Here is a 16575-nt window from a genome sequence, read left to right as displayed (position 1 = left end):
GAGAGAAGACCTGAATAACGAATGGAGACTAAGAAGCAGAAGGGCACCCAGTGGCTCAGGGCAGAGAGGCCCAGGTGCCCTGGGGGCCTCAGACCAGCTGGGGTGGCCACAGGAGGTGACCATGTGCACACCTCACCAGTAACAGGGGGCAGAGCCCACCTTCCGGAGCTTAAGACCTGGCCCTCCCCCTGACCCACAGTAAGCCGGCAGGAGCCCTGCCCGGCACTCGATGTCACCGACACTCACAGTCTAGCACCTACGCAGGGGCCGCAGCCCTCCTCCTGCCCATGGAGTCGGCATCAGGGCACCCCCCTTGGCCCAGGTGCCTCCCAGCAGCCAGGGCCAGGTGGCTTTAGCCTGACCCCGAACATGCACACCAGGAGTCGGCCTGTCGGGATATGGCTGAGGGCCTGCCCAGTACACCGCCCAGAGAAGGGTGGGGGAGCGTCGTCACACTCATGACGATGGCTGTCAGGACAACCACAGCCACCTCTGAGGGGCTGCCCCCCGCGCACAGATGACAACAGCAAGAGTGCCCAAAGCTCGCCGAGGCCCCACGCAGCACAGGAGGAAGGAAAGCCCCAGGAAGAGGTCCCTTGGGCGGGTGGACGCTCCAGGAACCATTGCCCAGAAGTGAGCTCCGGCCACCCCAGGTCAACGGCTCATGGACTCTGGGCCAAACCAGGTGAGAGGCCAAAGGCAGAACCCGGGGTGGCAGAGCCGAGCCCGGGGTGGCAGAGCCGAGCCCGGGGTGGCAGAGCCGAGCCCGGGGTGGCAGAGCCGAGCCCGGGGTGGCAGAGCCAAGCCCAGGGCTTTACACAGACCCTCAGGTGAAAGGGCAGCCTCAGGGGAGCTGGGGTGGGGGTGCGAAGGGCCCAGCTGAGCCCCTGCCGTGACCCAGTCAAGTGGCCAATTCCTGCCCATGATCCTGGGTCCAGGGAGCATGGTGTCCACTCCGGGCCTGTGGCCGCGCCGCCCATGCCGCCCCCTCACCGCCTCCTGCTCTGCCACCAGCAGAAGCTGTGGGACAGACACAGTGGGGCGTGTCCCCACCAGTCCGCATCCCCTCTGGCCTGGCCACACTGGGTCACTGATGGTTAATTACACACCCTATAAAAAGCTGCTGTGGTTTAAGTGAGGGAGCCTCTCCGGCCTGGAAATTGCGGGGGCTGCAGGGACGGGGCGGGCGGAGTCCAGGCCCCCACCCTCCCACGAGCCGAGCAGGCCGTCAATCTGTAGAAATGGCTTTTATGGAGCTCTGGGTTTTATGATGTCATTAATGTTCCTCCTGATACTTAAGGGAAAATGAAACACAGTCATGAGGAGAGCAGGGGACAGCAGTGATGGGGGTCAGGGAGATGGGGCTGGGCCTCCAGGTCTGGGGGACAAGGGTCGGCGCCTGGCCTCCCAGGCCATTCCCACAGTAAGTCCAGGCACGTGTGCAAGGAGACCTTCGCCGTGCCATGTGCACCCATGGGGAGGCACGGCACACCGAAACACACCCGCTCCCCCCCGGGCATACACCCGCTCCCCCCCGGGCATACACCCGCTCCCCCCCGGACACACACCCATCATGAAGGCTGCACACGGGTCTCCTTCCCCCTGCCCGCCACGGGGTGCTGGCTCCCTGGGTGCTGCTCTGCAGTGCCCAACCTGGGCCCAGTCCTCTCTGTCCGGGCTGAAGCAGGTACCGGTTGGGGCATTGGAGGCGGCTGCTCACACCACGGACACCTCCACACCAAATGTCCCAGGCCCCCAGTAGGACCCCAGGAAGCAGCCCGGCCATGGTCCCGCGGATCCCGGCAGCCTTAGCCGCAGCTGGGGTCTGTGCAGGCTGACCACTCCGAGGCTCCTGGCAGGGCCACAGCCACAGGGCCAGCCCATCCCCCTGGGGCAGCACGTCAGCCTGGGGGCCTCTGGCAAACCGCGAGCAGGACTCCCCCGAATCTTCACTCCGGAGCTTGCCCGCTCCCCGCCAGCCCCATGGTGCTTGAGGCCAGAACCAGTCTGGGGCTTCAGAGGGAAAGCGGGCACAAGACGGGTGAGCTAGGTTGTGGGGCCTCGGACAGGTGAGGTGGGGGCCCGGTCCTAAGGCCCCAAGGGGACAAAGATGGTTGGGGGGGTGCTGGGGGACTTACAGAGTAGCCTCTCCCTGAGACCGCCTGCGCAGAGCTCTGCAGGAAGGAAGAGGGGACAGTCAGTGAGGCTGCGGCTCTGACCCAAACTCCTAGGGACGCACCCGGCCACCTGCCCCGCAGCCCCGCAGCCCTACAGCCCATAACCCGGCTGAGCACCTCTCCCGGGTGGGGACAGGTCCAGATGCCCAGGCCCAAGACCGCCAGCGAGACGTCCTCACAGGCAGGGGGCACGAGGGCTGAGGCCACGGGGAGGAGGACAGAGTTCGGCGTCATGGGGGTGCCGTGGTGGGGTCCTCCCCGGGGCTGTGTCCTCTTGGCCCAGCCAGTCTGAGGCTCCCCTGCAGCAGCTCTGGGATCCAAACCCGAGGAGGCTCCCACAGAGACACCCGTGGCTAGCTCCCTGTCCCCAAGAGGGAAGGCCCCACCAGAAACGCTCCTCAGAGGAGGCAGGAAGACCTAGGGGAGGCCGGCCCAGGGCCCCAGCTTCTGCTGACCTCCCTCCGTGCCCACCCACCAGAGGGGTCCACAGTTGCAGGACTTCGGGGAGGGTGCCCTGGCTAGTCATGGAAGGCTTCCTGGAGAAGGTGCCAGATGGAGCCCTCAAAGGAGGGTTTACCACAGGGGCCTGACAGGTGAAGGGGTCGGGGCTGGGGGATGGCAGCTGGGAGCCCCTCAGACATCAGGGCACACTCTGGTATGCAGGGGCTGCTGGGGTCCCCCATACTCTTGGTGGGGATCCCTCTGGTCTGCAGGGGCTGCTGGGGTCCCCCATACTCTTGGTGGGGATCCCTCTGGTCTGCAGGGGCTGCTGGGGGCCCCCCACACCCTTCGTGGGGATCCCTCTGGTCTGCAGGGGCTGCTGGGGGCCCCCATACCCTTGGATCCCTCTGGCTTGAGTGGGTGTTGTGAGGTCTTCAGGACAGAGGTGTGGATCACACCAGCTACACACTCGGACCACCAGGGCCTCCCCTAGCCGGAGTAGAGGGGAAGCAGGCTCAGGGTTGCTGTAGTGGATGGGGTGGGTCACTGAGCCAGGCAGGGTGGGGCTCACGGAGAGGGTCCCGAGCAGCCTGGGGAGCAGGGGGCAGATGCAAAGATCCAACACCCCGAGGGGCAGGGCAGAGGAGGAAAAGGGGGGCTATGGGGCCAGCTGAGAGCAGCCCCCCACTCTCCCAAACCAATCCAAGACCCCCACTACAAAGTTGGGGAGGACACCCCCTCCCCTTCCCCAGACAGACCCTTGCCAGGGCCAGGTCAGCTCCTGAAGGGCCCCAGGGTGTCAGGGGACAGAGCCCAAGGCCCTGGGTCCCGATGGGCCCACCCGCCAGCTCCCGGCTGTCAGAGGGGTGGGGGGCCTTTGTCGCCCCGGGTTTGAGCCTCAGTCCCAGCTGCTGCGTTGTGCCCAGAATGTGACTTCATTCACCATGGGCTGGCAATCAGAGGAAGAACCAGGGCAGCGGCGACCCCAGGTAATTCCCAGTCTATTTTCCTAACTTGTGGCAACAAGATGGGGAGACGGGCAATGAGGCCTTCATTTAAGTGATAATGAGATGCCTCAGGTTCCATTCATCGGAACTCCTCCCACCGCCCACCCCCCACACCTGCAGGAGCTGGGGAAAAGGTGTCAACGCCTCCGGCCTCTTCCAGGCCCCAGCCCGGTGCTCCCACAGCCGCGCTCTCAGGGTCCAGCCCTGTCACTGGCCAAATCCAGCATGAGAGCCTAAGTGTGGGGGGCCCCGGCCCCCCGGGGACCTGGGGCCTAGGGGCCTCTCTCAGGGACACCAAAGGCGTGTCCTGACCCAGGTCAGTGTGTGCCTCTGCCTGGCACGGGCACGTCGGGAGCCTGGGACGCTCGGCCCAGACCTGATCAGGGTGAAAGAAGCACCTTCCGCTGACGTTTAACAAACCCCGGCCCCTGCTGCCTCCACACTCCACCTGTCTCCTGCCCCAGCCCACGAGGCAGGTGGGTGTCCCCAGCAGCGGGGCAGGACCCACGGCAGCCCAGGCGTCCCCAGCGGTGGCCCAGGGGTGCCCATCTCGAGGCTCGGCCGCCATCCGCCTGCCCTCTACCCCCAGGGCCAGCGGTGCAGGCGCAGCGTCCAAGGCAGGCTGAACGTTTTGGGCTCTGGGCTCTGGGCTCCTGCTAGCTCGCTCACCGTTTCTTCATTTAAATCTCTCCTAATGGGGAAAGTCCTAATGAGTAAAAAATCATGCTTTAATGAAGGCAAAATGCTAATTGCTAAGACAACGCCTTCATGGGAAACCGGGCCCTAACCAGCGGCTTCCTGGATGCCCTTGTGCAGGACGCAGCGGGCAGGCGGCCCAGACTCAGGGAGCCTCCAGGCGCAGGCAGCTGTGGGTACTCACATCGCTGAGCGGGTCCCGGGAGCTGGTGGCTTCGAGGACGCTGTCGTCGTCACTGTCCCGGTCGCCCCCTTTGGACACGGTGACCTTCATCTGGGACAGAGAGAGACACTGTCTCAGGCAAAACTCCACCTCACCATGTCCGCATCGGGGCCCGCTAGCTAGGGCTACGTGCCTGCTCCCGGCACCCTGGCCCCGGGGGCCCCAACAGCCACTGGGCGCTCTGGGATGTGACGTGCTGTGGTGGGCCGGGTCCTGGTCTGGGGACGGGAGCAGCAGCAGGACAGAGCTCTGCAGAGCCAGGAATGCCATCCCGGCTGACCGCTCACACACTGACAACACACTCTACCAGGATGGGGAGGACCCACCCAGGACCCGCCGGCTCAGTGACATGAGAACCGCCATGTGCTCGGAGCCGCCCCTTCCAAAAGCCACTGACTTTGAAGACATCCTGGGGGTGCTGGGGACCACGGGTGGGGCCTTCTCCCACACCCTGGGCTCTTCTCGGCCTCAACAGCCAAGCCGCCCGCTGGCTGGTTAGCACCACCCCATCTGGCTGTACAGGGCTACGACCTCCAGGCCAAGCCTCAGTACCACCCACTGTCCCTTGGCTGTGCCCACTCCACCCCCTTCGGTCGGCACCATCCCGGGGTAAGCAGCAAGATGGTGGTGGGACCTGCCTGTCTCTGGCCATGTGCCCTTGGGCCACTGTTCAGCCTCCCCATGCCTCGGTTTCATCACCTGCAGAAGGGAGCGGCCACACTCACTGCCCACTGCCACCACCTCTGACACCATCCAGCATGGGCGCTGCTGCATGCCAGGGTCTGGCCCAGGCGCTTTGCACGCACTCACACGTTTGCTCACACAGTGGCCCCGAGTAGAAACTATTTTCCTTTACGTTTCGCGGATGAGCAAACAGACGTGCAGACAGGTTAAGTGGCCACACAGGAACCAAACCCAGAGCCCTGCATGTATTTAATTTTCCTACTTGGAAATAATTTCAAATCTGCACAACGCTGAGGGAAGTGAGAGGCCAGAGCTCCTGCTGGCCAGCACCCAGCAGGGACGCCCCGCACAGCCAGCTCCCAGCCTCCCGTGGAGGCCCAGCAGTCTCTCTCTCTGGCCACCTTGGATCTAGAACAATTCTGCACCTTGTGGCGACATGCCCCAGCACGTCTGGGCCCCCAGGCCTCGCATCCCAGGGCCCCAGTGAGGCCCTTTACATTGAGTCATCCTAGGCAGAAGCGTGCCCCAGCCTGGGGAAACCTGTCCCAGGACCGGCTGGTGTGGCTCGCTACAGCCATGAGCCTGGCTCCCCGCCGACCTCGGGCGCAGCCAGAGCCCGCTCCATGCATCTCCTGCAGCAACAGGCCTCCGGGGTCCCGCACCCCTTCCCTGTGTGGCTGACGGTGCACACAAGGCAGACAGTGCCAGTACCAATTAAGGGATGCCACCCAGGGCCCTGAGGTCCAATGCCCCGGGCCCATGAGGTCCATCAGGCCGCACAGTAGCAGGAGCCCGCACTGGAGGAGGCCCCGGCTGGGCGGGGACGCAGCCCCCGAGCAGTCTGAGCCTACTGGGCAGGCGCTGGGGGCAGGGTGGCGGGCTAGTGACCTGCTTGGCTGCGCAGTAGCCCTCACAGACCCTGTCCAGGCTGCCCGGCTCTTCCCGGCACTGTGGCCTTGGGCAAGGGACTGGCCTCCTCCAGCCTCAGTTTCAGCGTCTGTAACTGTAACATTCCGGAATCCTGGCAGGGCCCCTCGGTGCAATGAGGTTTAGGTGGTGGCATGGCCAGTGCAGCGGATCCTGGGGCCGGCACCTTCCAGGCCACCAGGTGTCACTGTTGTCACCAGCTGGACTCTCACGACCCCTCCTTTCTCACCCCTGGAGCTGGCATCACGGTCTCAGTCGGGCAGCCCTGCCCGCCGCGTCCCACACGTGCTGCCCTGCTGGGGCCGTCAAGAGTTCCGTTCACCTCCACAGGGAGCCAAGGGTCCCACTCCTAGTGGTTCTCAAAGTGGGGTCCTGGAAATGCAGCATCACCGTCCCCAGAGCCTGTCAGGAAGTAAGTAGTCTCCAGGCCCGCTCCAGGAACCGTGTGTCACCGGCCTGCTGGGGGTCTGGCCATTGGCAACGGCCCCATGAGCCCTGCACTCACTGCTAGGGAGAGCAGTTCAGGGCAGGACCTGGCGGTGACAGGAAAGGCTGCCACAGGGCTGCTGAGTACAGTGGTGCAGGCTGCTCACTGCCCAAGGACACCCAGCCAGTGGGAGGGGAGGTGGGGCTAAGATACACCCACACAGCGGAGCCGTGAGGAGTAGGGCACCTCTCCACACTTCACACCAACACAAAAGCCATCTCCGGTCAGGGCTGGGCACAGACGGAATGCTTCACCCCCACGCCCACAGAGGGGCTCAGCGGGCTGCCCTGCGTGTGCTCCTCCCACAGCTGGAGGCCCTGAGAGGTGGCCAGGCAGGTCGTGGGGTGGGGTCTCTTCCCCTTCCTCGGGTGGCTGGTTTTAGCTCTGAAAGTCCCAAGTCTCGAAAAACCCTGTAGAACTGGGAACCTGTGTCCTGGACATAGGGCACGGCTGGTCACCCCACTCTGTCCCCAGGCAGGACCCCAAACAGCCAAGGGGTCTGCCCTCAGTCCAGCCGCTTCTCAGTGCTGCCCACCAGCCACGCCAGGGGCCAGGGAGGCCACACGTCCACTCCTCGAGGAGCTGGAGAGACAAGATCACAGTCCCTGGAGACACGTCCATGTCTGGGGCCAGAGGGTGCCCCCTTTGCCGTGGAGGGTGGGCAGGAGCTACTGCACCTGTGCCCACCCCAGCCTTGAAGTGTGCCCACCTATCTGTCCACTCATCCAACCAACGCCCGTGGAGCCCCGACGAGTCAGGTACCGCTCTGGGCAGTTAGCAGAGCAGACCCAAGCCCCTGCCCTCCCAGAGTGACAAAGTAGCAACCGTTCCTGGTGCACACAGAAGGTGGCTCCATCTGCCAGGTGGCAGGTGCTGGGGGACAGGCAGCGCAGGCCGGGTAGGGCCCCGGACGCAGTTCACTGATGGCGCCAACAGCCAACAGCCCAGCAGGCCCGGCACACACACTGCAGCCCCAAGTTGCCCTCCTCACAGTGCGCCCTGCTGCCCCACTGAGCCTGTGCTTCCTAGGGTAGGGGGAGGAAGGCTGAGTCTGTCCAGTTATGTCAGCAGGTGGGGTGTGTGGCAGGAGCAGAGTGTGAGGAACAGCTCCTAGCGGGCCAGCGTGGAGCGCCTGTCAGTTCCTGCGACTTTAGTGCCCAAACCACAGTTGATGGAAGCCACTAACAGTTTAACAGCCGGCTTCAAATTTCCTGAACCCTCAGTAACCTGCTCCTGCAAGCTGCACTCCACTGGGCAGCCACAGACCAGCTGCTGGTGGGGCCAGGACCGTGTCCCAAGAGCACTGGGGCCCTGAGGGTTCTGGCAGTAACCGCAGGAACATGGTGGCTCCAGGCATAGAGAGCTCCTCCCCCAGGGTCCCCTCCCCTCACCAACCCCCTCCCTCCACACCGTCCCCCAGCTCTAGGCTGCACGTCCAAAAATCACTGCCTCTGGGTTGGCCACAGAAACGTGGTTCCACTGGGAGGCTCAGGCTCAGTCAGGGGCTCAGGTGCAGCCTGGCCTGTCCAGGACTAGTGCCCTTGAGCTGTCCTGTTGCTGGGAAGGGGCCAGAGAGACAGGAGCCAGCAGAGGTCCCATCATGAAGCAGCCAGGAAACCCTCTGGGGCGCACAGAGACCCACACAGACCCACAGGTACTGGCAGGCACACACACCGCCCCAGGCTGAGGGGATGCACCGGCCGCATACACGCACCCACGCCCCTCTCCACCACGGCAGTCACACTGGCCCTGTACACACCGTGTCCCATGCACATGGCTCACTGATTCATCGTCCCACCTACTCCCCAGACCCGTCCCAAGGCTCTAAGCACACACTGTGCTGCACAGGCCCTGCCCAAAGTGGAGCACCCAAGAGGCCCCACACCAGCCCCCGTATCCCTGTGTACATACTGAGCAGAAGGTGCCCTCCCTGGGAACGTGCAATGGTCAGGGCAAACGCGCGCACCACATACGGCACGGCGGGAATGGCAGCCTTGGAGTGGTGCAGTGCACAACTCCGACAGCTACATTCTGCAGCCCTGGTGAGCCTCACACCAATCGGATCACACCCGGGGGACTCTCACACCCCATCCCACGGTGTCACATTCAGACAAGGGCTATCCTACAGGTGCATGATCTCAGACTGGCCGGCGACAATGGCTCCAGCCTCTGCACCCGCAGGCCTGGGAGGGAGGGTAGGAGTCAGGGGCTGCCTGGGCTGCTGTTCTAATGTGGACCCTGGAGAACCCTGAGAAGGGTCCTGTGGCCTCCTCAGACCTGCCAGGCCAAGGGCAGGCCCCCTGGGAGATGGGGCAGAGGTCAGGCCCCCACACCCGCTAGCTGGGCTGGGCCACAGTTCCAGCAGAAGACGGGAACGTGACGCCCCTGAAGAAATGGAGCACAGATACGCAGAGGCGGAACTGCCACCATCCCGTGTCCTAGTGGAAATGTGTGTGGACCCAGCACACCCCTGCCCCAGCCCCGCAGCCTGTGCTCCCTCCTCCTCGCAGTCCCTGCTTCCTCCTAAGGAGCTGAGCCCCTTAGAACAAGGCTCCTGGCCTGGTGCAAACAGTGCTCCCTCAGGGAGCTTTCAGGACCCCTGGGCCTCCCCCAGGGACTGGACGTCATGGGCCTGGACTTCAGACTTTCCAAGCTCCCCACCCGCCAAGGTTGAGAAGCCTCAGGGGACTACAGTGGGTGTCCCGCTCCCTGGCTCAGGGCAGGGCAGAGCAAAGAGGGTGTGGCTGCTATCGTCCACAACGCTCCATTTCCCCACCTCCCACAGTCCCTACCAGCTCCCAGCTGGTCCAGGTTTTCTGTGTTTTATGAGCCCCCAAAGCCGTCCCTGAATCCTGAGAGCAGGTGCCTGGCACCACTGTGGGTGGGTGGTACCTCTCTCCGCTGCCTTCGCTCCCAACGGGACAGCCCCGGATCCCTCACAGTGTCTCTACGCCTTGTTGAGCTATGAATGACGACTATGGGCCCCTCATATTTAGCAAGGGAAGAGCCCGACTCTGGGGCCCCTTCGTCCCGAATCTGCCCGGGCCACAGGTGACGTGCAGGCAGACGCTACGCCCTGTCCTGCCCTCGGCCCTACCACAGGCCCCTGCCGCTGCCTCCTGGGGGCTGGGCTCACGTCCCTGGTCGGGAGGAGCTGATGCCACACCCACAGCACGTGACACCAGCGACTGCATCCTGCTCTGTTTTGTGGACTGTTGTCCCCACCCTCGGGAGCTCAGAGGGCAAGGGCTTTGTGGCGGTCACTGGTGCTGCTCCGGAACTTGTACTCCCAAGGTGAGCCTGATGGGGAAAGGAAGTGACCCAGTTCCGGGGTCAACCTAAGCAGGGGCTGCCTCAGGAAAATCGCCATCTGCAAAGAAAGAGATGGGAGAGCCCTGGGGAGCATCCCAGACAGCACAAGCAGCCAGGGAAAGGGAGCTTTCCCACAGCTGCTGGGAGGGTGTGCTGAAGAGGTATAAGGAGGGCTGTGTACCTGCTGGTGGGGGCACTGGAAAGGGGGGCCCAACTTCCTCACCACTCATCCACGCTACCTGCACAGCCTCTGGGCTCTCTTCCACACATACTCAACCTACAACCCTCAGACTGGAGGAGTAGCCACTTTTTTTTGTTTGTTTGTTTGTTTTTTGTTTTTTTGAGACAGAGTCTTGCTCTATCACCAGGCTGGAGTGCAGTGGTGAGATCTCGGCTCACTGCAACCTCTGTCTCCCGGGTTCAAGCGATTCTCTGCCTCAGCCTCTCTAGTAGCTGGGATTACAGGCACTCGCCACCACATCCAGCTAAGTTTTATATTTTTAGTAGAGACGGGGTTTCACCATCTTGGCCAGACTGGTCTTGAACTCCTGACTTCGTGATCCACTTGCCTCAACCTCCCAAAGTGCTGGGATTACAGGTGTAAGCCACCGTGCCCGGCCAGGGGTAGCCACTTCTTAGCACCCACAGCTCGAAGCTCAGGCTGGAGTCACACTGAGCTGAGGGCAGCACCTACTGGTGAGATCTGGCACTGCAGCCCAGCTGTATGAGACTGCATAGCCTATGGGAAGAACGACTCTCAGAGTTGGGAGTGGGGAGTCAGAAGCTCCAGAATGAGGGAAACTCTGTTGTCTGTCTCCAGGACCCTGGTATTAGCAAAGCATGCCTTCCCCTCCTCCAGGCTAACACCACACAGTGTTGTTGTGGCCCTGCTGCTTCCAGAAACTGTTCCTGACACTCTGTTCACTCCACATGCCAACCAGGCTGGGTAAAGAGCTCCTCCACGCTCCCACAGTCCCCTAAGTATTTGTTTCTGTGTCTCTCTTCAGTAGACTATGAGCACCCAGTGGGCAGGGGCTGTCTTTTATCCTTGCCTACCTAGCACAGGCAGGTACAGTAAAGAGGGACTCAGGCAATGTTTAGGAGAGACCAAGCGTTCCCTGAGTCAGCACAGTGTCAGGGGAGCAAGGTACTGCCCCCCAAGTATGGGACACTCCAGTATGCTGCTCCACCTTCTTGTGATTCAGATGGGTGGATGGATGGATGGATGCATGGGTGGATGGATGGACAAATGGGTAGATGAATGGGTGCATGGGTGGACAGATGGACAGACAGGTGGATGGATGGACAGGTGGGTGGGTGGATGGATGCATGGGTGGATGGATGGATGTATCGGTGGTTGGATGGACAGGTAGATGGGTGGATGCATGGGTGGATGGATGGATAGACAGGTGGATAGGTAGACGGATGGATGCATGGGTAGATGGATAGATGCATGGGTGGATGCATGGGTGGATGGATGCACAGATGAATGATGGATGCATGGGTGGATGGATGGACAGACGGGTCGATGGATGGACAGATGGGTGGATAGATGGATGCACAGGTGGATGGACAGATGGGTAGATGGATGGAGAGATGGGTAGATGGATGGACAGATGGGTAGATGGATGGATGGATGCATGGGTGGATGCATGGACAGACGGGTGGATAGGTAGACGGATGGATGCATGGGTAGATGGATAGATGCATGGGTGGATGCATGGGTGGATGGATGCACAGATGAATGATGGATGCATGGGTGGATGGATGGACAGACGGGTCGATGGATGGACAGATGGGTGGATAGATGGATGCACAGGTGGATGGACAGATGGGTAGATGGATGGAGAGATGGGTAGATGGATGGACAGATGGGTAAATGGATGGATGGATGCATGGGTGGATGCATGGACAGACGGGTGGATGGATGGACAGATGGGTAGATGGATGGATGCACAAGTGGACGGATGGATGGCTGCATGCATGCATACATGGGTGGATGGATGGACTGGTGGATGGATGGATGCATACATGGTGGATGGATGCATACATGGTGGATGGACGGATGGATGGATGGATGATGGACGTACGGGTGGACGGATGGACAGACGGGTAGATGAATGGGTGCATGGGTGGACAGATAGACAGACAGGTGGATGGATGGAGAGACGGGTGGGTGGATGGATGCATGGGTGGTTGGATGGACAGGTAGATGGGTGGACACATGGGTGGATGGATGGACAGACAGGTGGATGGATGGACAGACGGGTGGATGGATGGACAAATGGGTGGATGGATGGATGCATGGGTGGATGGACAGATGGGTGGATGGATGGATGGATGCATGGGTGGATGCATGGACAGATGGGTAGATGGGTGGATGGATGGACAGATGGGTAGATGGATGGATGCACGAGTGGATGGATGGATGGCTGCATGCATGCATACATGGGTGGATGGATGGATGGATGCATGCATGCATGGTGGATGGATGGACAGATGGATGGATGATGGACGTATGGGTGGATGGATGGAGAGACAGGTAGATGAATGGATGAGATACACTACAGATGATATGAGGGATGCTGGCTGAGTTAAGGCCTAGGAGACGCATTGCCAGCAGGCTCTTGGGGACACTAGTGTGTCTGGGTGAGTGCATGTGAGTGTCTGCAAGGCCCTGCCCGTGCAGTCCTGTGTGCTGGAGGATGGGTGGGAGCAGCAGCTATGCTCCGTGTCAGAGTGGACTCCAGCAGGTGTGTGTCGCCAGGTCTGGAGTTGGCCCCTCTGGACTCCCGGGCTGCACCGCTTCTGCCAGGGCCACCTGGGCTGCATCACCTGGTCTTGCTCAACTACGCCCCATCTGTCCGACAGATGAATGACCTAATTCGAGCCACTGCCACTCTCCTGAACAGCTGCAGCAGCCCGCCCACTGGCGCCGACGCCTCCACAACCGTGCTGCCTCCATCATGAGTTTGTAACAACACACAAGCTCACGTTGTTCCCTGGCTTAAAACCCTCAGTGGTTTCCCTCTGCATGAGACCAGGTCCCTCCTTAGCCCTATCTGCCCACCCCATGCCCACTCGGCTCCTCAGGCACACGCCACCAGAGGCCTGGGCGGCTATCTACCCAGAGCGCTCTTCCCTGACCACCTGGTCGAACGTGCCTTCTCTCCTTCCCAGGCACGGCTGTGCTCTCACTCAGACCCAGAGAGCTCTTTCCTGACTGCCTGGTCTAACGGTCCTGCTCTCCTTCCCAGGCACGGCTGTGCTCACACTCAGACACAGAGCGCTCTTCCCTGACCGCCTGGTCGAACGGTGCCTGCTCTCCTTCCCAGACACGACTGTGCTCACACTCAGAACAGTCTCCACTTGCTCTGCCATCGTCCCAGTTATCATTCAACTTCCCGAGGGCCGCACGGTCACTTGTCTTGTCTGTCGCTGCAGCCCCGGGCCCAGAACAGGGGCTGAATAACCAAAAGTACAAAGTGGATGCGGAACGGAAGCGCCTTCCCGAACAGAGTGAGGCTGGGAAAGCAGAGGTGGCCACACCCACCCCGGACTGGCTCTCCCCAGGCTGTGGGGAGCAGTGCCTGCCAGGCCCAGGTGCTCAGCCTTCCTCTTCCACTCCCACCTGACAGCACCCTGGCTGGCAAGGCCCCCAGCCTCCCGGGCGGCCCCTTCCCCTGGGCCGACTCTTGGTCTGCAGGAGGGCCCTGTCGGGTGGGAGGAGGCTCTAGGACCCTGTGACCCAGCCTGCTGCTCCCTGCAGGTGGCAGGTCCAGGCCCAGAGTCTAAGGCACTGATTAACCGAGGGCCTCTCTCCACAGGCCCCGCACGGGAAGACCCTCGCCCGCCCGGCAACCAGGACAAAGACGAGCCTCTGGCGTCTGGGCCTCAAACCAGCCAGGCCAGGCCCAGGAGGCGGGAGAAATTACTCTGAGAATTCATAGTAATAAAAGCAAGAACCGGTATCATAATCGCAGCTATGCAGACAGCACACACCTTGCATGTTAGCTCATTTTATCATCTCAACCACCCGAAAACAAATGGACTATTTAGTAACATCCCCACTTTACAGAGAAGAAAACTGAGGCCCAGAAAGCTGCCCTCCAGGGAATGGCCACGGGTGCAGATTCCACAACAAAGCCAAGCCGCTGGGGTTGAATCCCAGTCCAGCTGCTCACCGCGTGGACCTTGGGCAAGTTATTTAGAGGCGGCTTTTTTCCTTCGGCATCCTCATCCGGCAAATGGGAATAGTTACGGGGCTGCAGTTAAACAAGCTGACGCGTGTTAACCGGTGGAAACGTGCCTGGGACAATCAGAAAAGACTTCATGTGTTAGGCTGGTGATAGGGTGCTGAGCGGGCTGGGGGAGGTGGCACTGAGGACAGTAAATGTGGACATCCAGAAACTCCATCTAACAGATTAAGACTCTTCAGATTACCTACGCCGGGCATGGTAGTTCACACCTGTTCCCAGCACTTTGGGAGGCTGAGGCGAGTGGATCACCTGAGGTCAGGAGTTCAAGACCAGCCTGGCCAACATGGTGAAATCCCATCTCTACTAAAAATATAAAAACTAGCTGGGTGGGTGGGCGCATGCCTGTGATCACAGCTACTCAGGAGGCTGAAGCAGAACTGCTTGAACCCGGGAGGCGGAGCTTGTACAACATCATGCCACTGCACTCCAACCTGGGTGATAGAGTGAGACTCCGTCTCCAAAAAAAAAAAAAAAAAAAAAAAAAAAACTATTCGGATCATCTATTTCATCTTGCATCAGTTTTGTTTTCCAAGTAATTTTCCCACTTCACCTAATTTGTTGGAATAAAACTGTCCCCATGTCACCTTTTTCGTGTCTACAGTGCCTATAACGGTATTTCCTCTTTTGTTCCTAATATTCGTAATTTGTGTTTTCTTTTTCTGGTTCATCTAGCTAGGGACTTCTCAACTTTGTTAATGTTTTCAGAGAACAACTTTTGGCTTTATTTCCTCTATCGTGTTTCCCACCTTATTAATTTTTCTTTTTCTTTTTTTTTTTTGGGATGGATTATCACTCCGTTGCCTGGGCTGGAGTGCAGTGGCGCCATCTCAGCTCACTGCAAGCTCCGCCTCCTGGGTTCATGCCATTCTCCTGCCTCAGCATCCCAAGCAGCTGGGACTATAGATGCCCGCCACCTCGCCCGGCTAATTTTTTGTATTTTTAGTAGAGACGGGTTTCACCATGTTGGCCAGGCTGGTCTTGAACTCCTGACCTCAGGTGATCCACCCTCCTTGGGGTCCCAAAGTGCTGGGATGACAGGTGTGAGCCACCACGCCTGGCCTGCCTCATTAATTTCTGCATTTCCGTTCTTGTCTATACTACAGCTTTCCTTTATAGGTTTACTTCCTTTTTTTTGTTTTTGTTTTGTTTCTTAAGGCAAAATCTTAAAACTCTAGATCTTTCTTTTCTTTTTTTTGTTTTTTGTTTTGAGACGGAGTCTCGCTCTGTCGCCCAGGCTGGAGTGCAGTGGCCGGATCTCAGCTCACTGCAAGCTCCGCCTCCCGGCTTCACGCCATTCTCCTGCCTCAGCCTCCCGAGTAGCTGGGACTACAGGCGGCCACCACCTCGCCCGGCTAGTTTTTGTATTTTTTAGTAGAGACGGGGTTTCACCGTGTTAGCCAGGATGGTCTCGATCTCCTGACCTCGTGATCCATCCGTCTCGGCCTCCCAAAGTGCTGGGATTACAGGCTTGAGCTCTTCTTTTCTATTATAAGCACAAGCTAGTTTTCCTTTAAGCATTGCTTTAGCTGCATCCCATACATTTTGACGTAGTATTCCTTATTTTCCAGTGAAATTCAGCTCAGAGGGAGATTCAGGAGGTGGAAGTTAAGAACCTGCCTGGTAGGCCGGGCGCGGTGGCTCAAGCCTGTAATCCCAGCACTTTGGGAGGCCGAGACGGGCGGATCACGAGGTCAGGAGATCGAGACCATCCTGGCTAACACGGTGAAACCCCGTCTCTACTAAAAAAATACAAAAAACTAGCCGGGCGAGGTGGCGGGCGCCTGTAGTCCCAGCTACTCGGGAGGCTGAGGCAGGAGAATGGTCTAAACCCGGGAGGCGGAGCTTGCAGTGAGCTGAGATCCAGCCACTGCACCCCAGCCTGGGCGACAGAGCAAGACTCTGTCTCAAAAAAAAAAAAAAAAAAAAAGAACCTGCCTGGCTGGGTGTGCTGGGTGGGAGGACAGGGGAGTGAGGAGAGGAGAATGCCTGTCAACTTCTAGCCCGTCATCTGGGCGGTTCCAGGTTCACCCACTGAAATGGGGAAAGACAGAAGCTGGTGCATCTGGTTTGTCCGTGCCAAGTGAGGGGGGCATCCTGGGTCCCGGCGGGACACTCTGGGCTGATGCATGAGGACACTCAAACCATACAGCCGATGAGGTAGGGGATGAGGAGATGACAGCAGGCGCCTGGGAACAGCATGGGCATGAGATAAGCACTCACAGAGGGCACATCGTTCTGGGCCCCCCACACCTCCCTGCTGTCAGCCCTGTGGTCACTGCGCACAGAAGCCACCAGTCTAAACTCAAAAGTGTTGTAAATGTAAGACACCTACTGGCTTTCCTAGACTCAGTATAAAAAAAAA

General features: G+C 60.0%; 1 protein-coding gene across 29 annotated transcripts in view; it reads right to left on the bottom strand.

The window, feature by feature from the left end:
• FBRSL1 (fibrosin like 1) overlaps positions 1-16575 on the bottom strand; it is a 96922-nt gene that overhangs the window by 55570 nt on the left and 24777 nt on the right. For 27 of the 29 annotated variants that reach the window (XM_028830225.2, XM_028830232.2, XM_028830229.2 and 24 more), the window contains exons 3-4: positions 4506-4595; positions 2139-2174 (exon numbers count right to left, since the gene is read on the bottom strand). The exons of 1 other annotated variant lie outside the window; for it this stretch is intronic. In XM_028830225.2, coding sequence (XP_028686058.2) covers positions 2139-2174; positions 4506-4595 — 126 coding nt within the window. The remainder of the gene's footprint in view (positions 1-2138; positions 2175-4505; positions 4596-16575) is intronic. One more of the 29 variants, XM_028830222.2, reaches the window with a different exon arrangement.

This window comes from Macaca mulatta, chromosome 11 (assembly GCF_049350105.2).
Source record: "Macaca mulatta isolate MMU2019108-1 chromosome 11, T2T-MMU8v2.0, whole genome shotgun sequence".
NCBI lineage: Eukaryota > Metazoa > Chordata > Mammalia > Primates > Cercopithecidae > Macaca > Macaca mulatta.
Note: the sequence above shows the minus strand (reverse complement) of the source record. Positions and strands in the feature narration are given on the sequence as shown.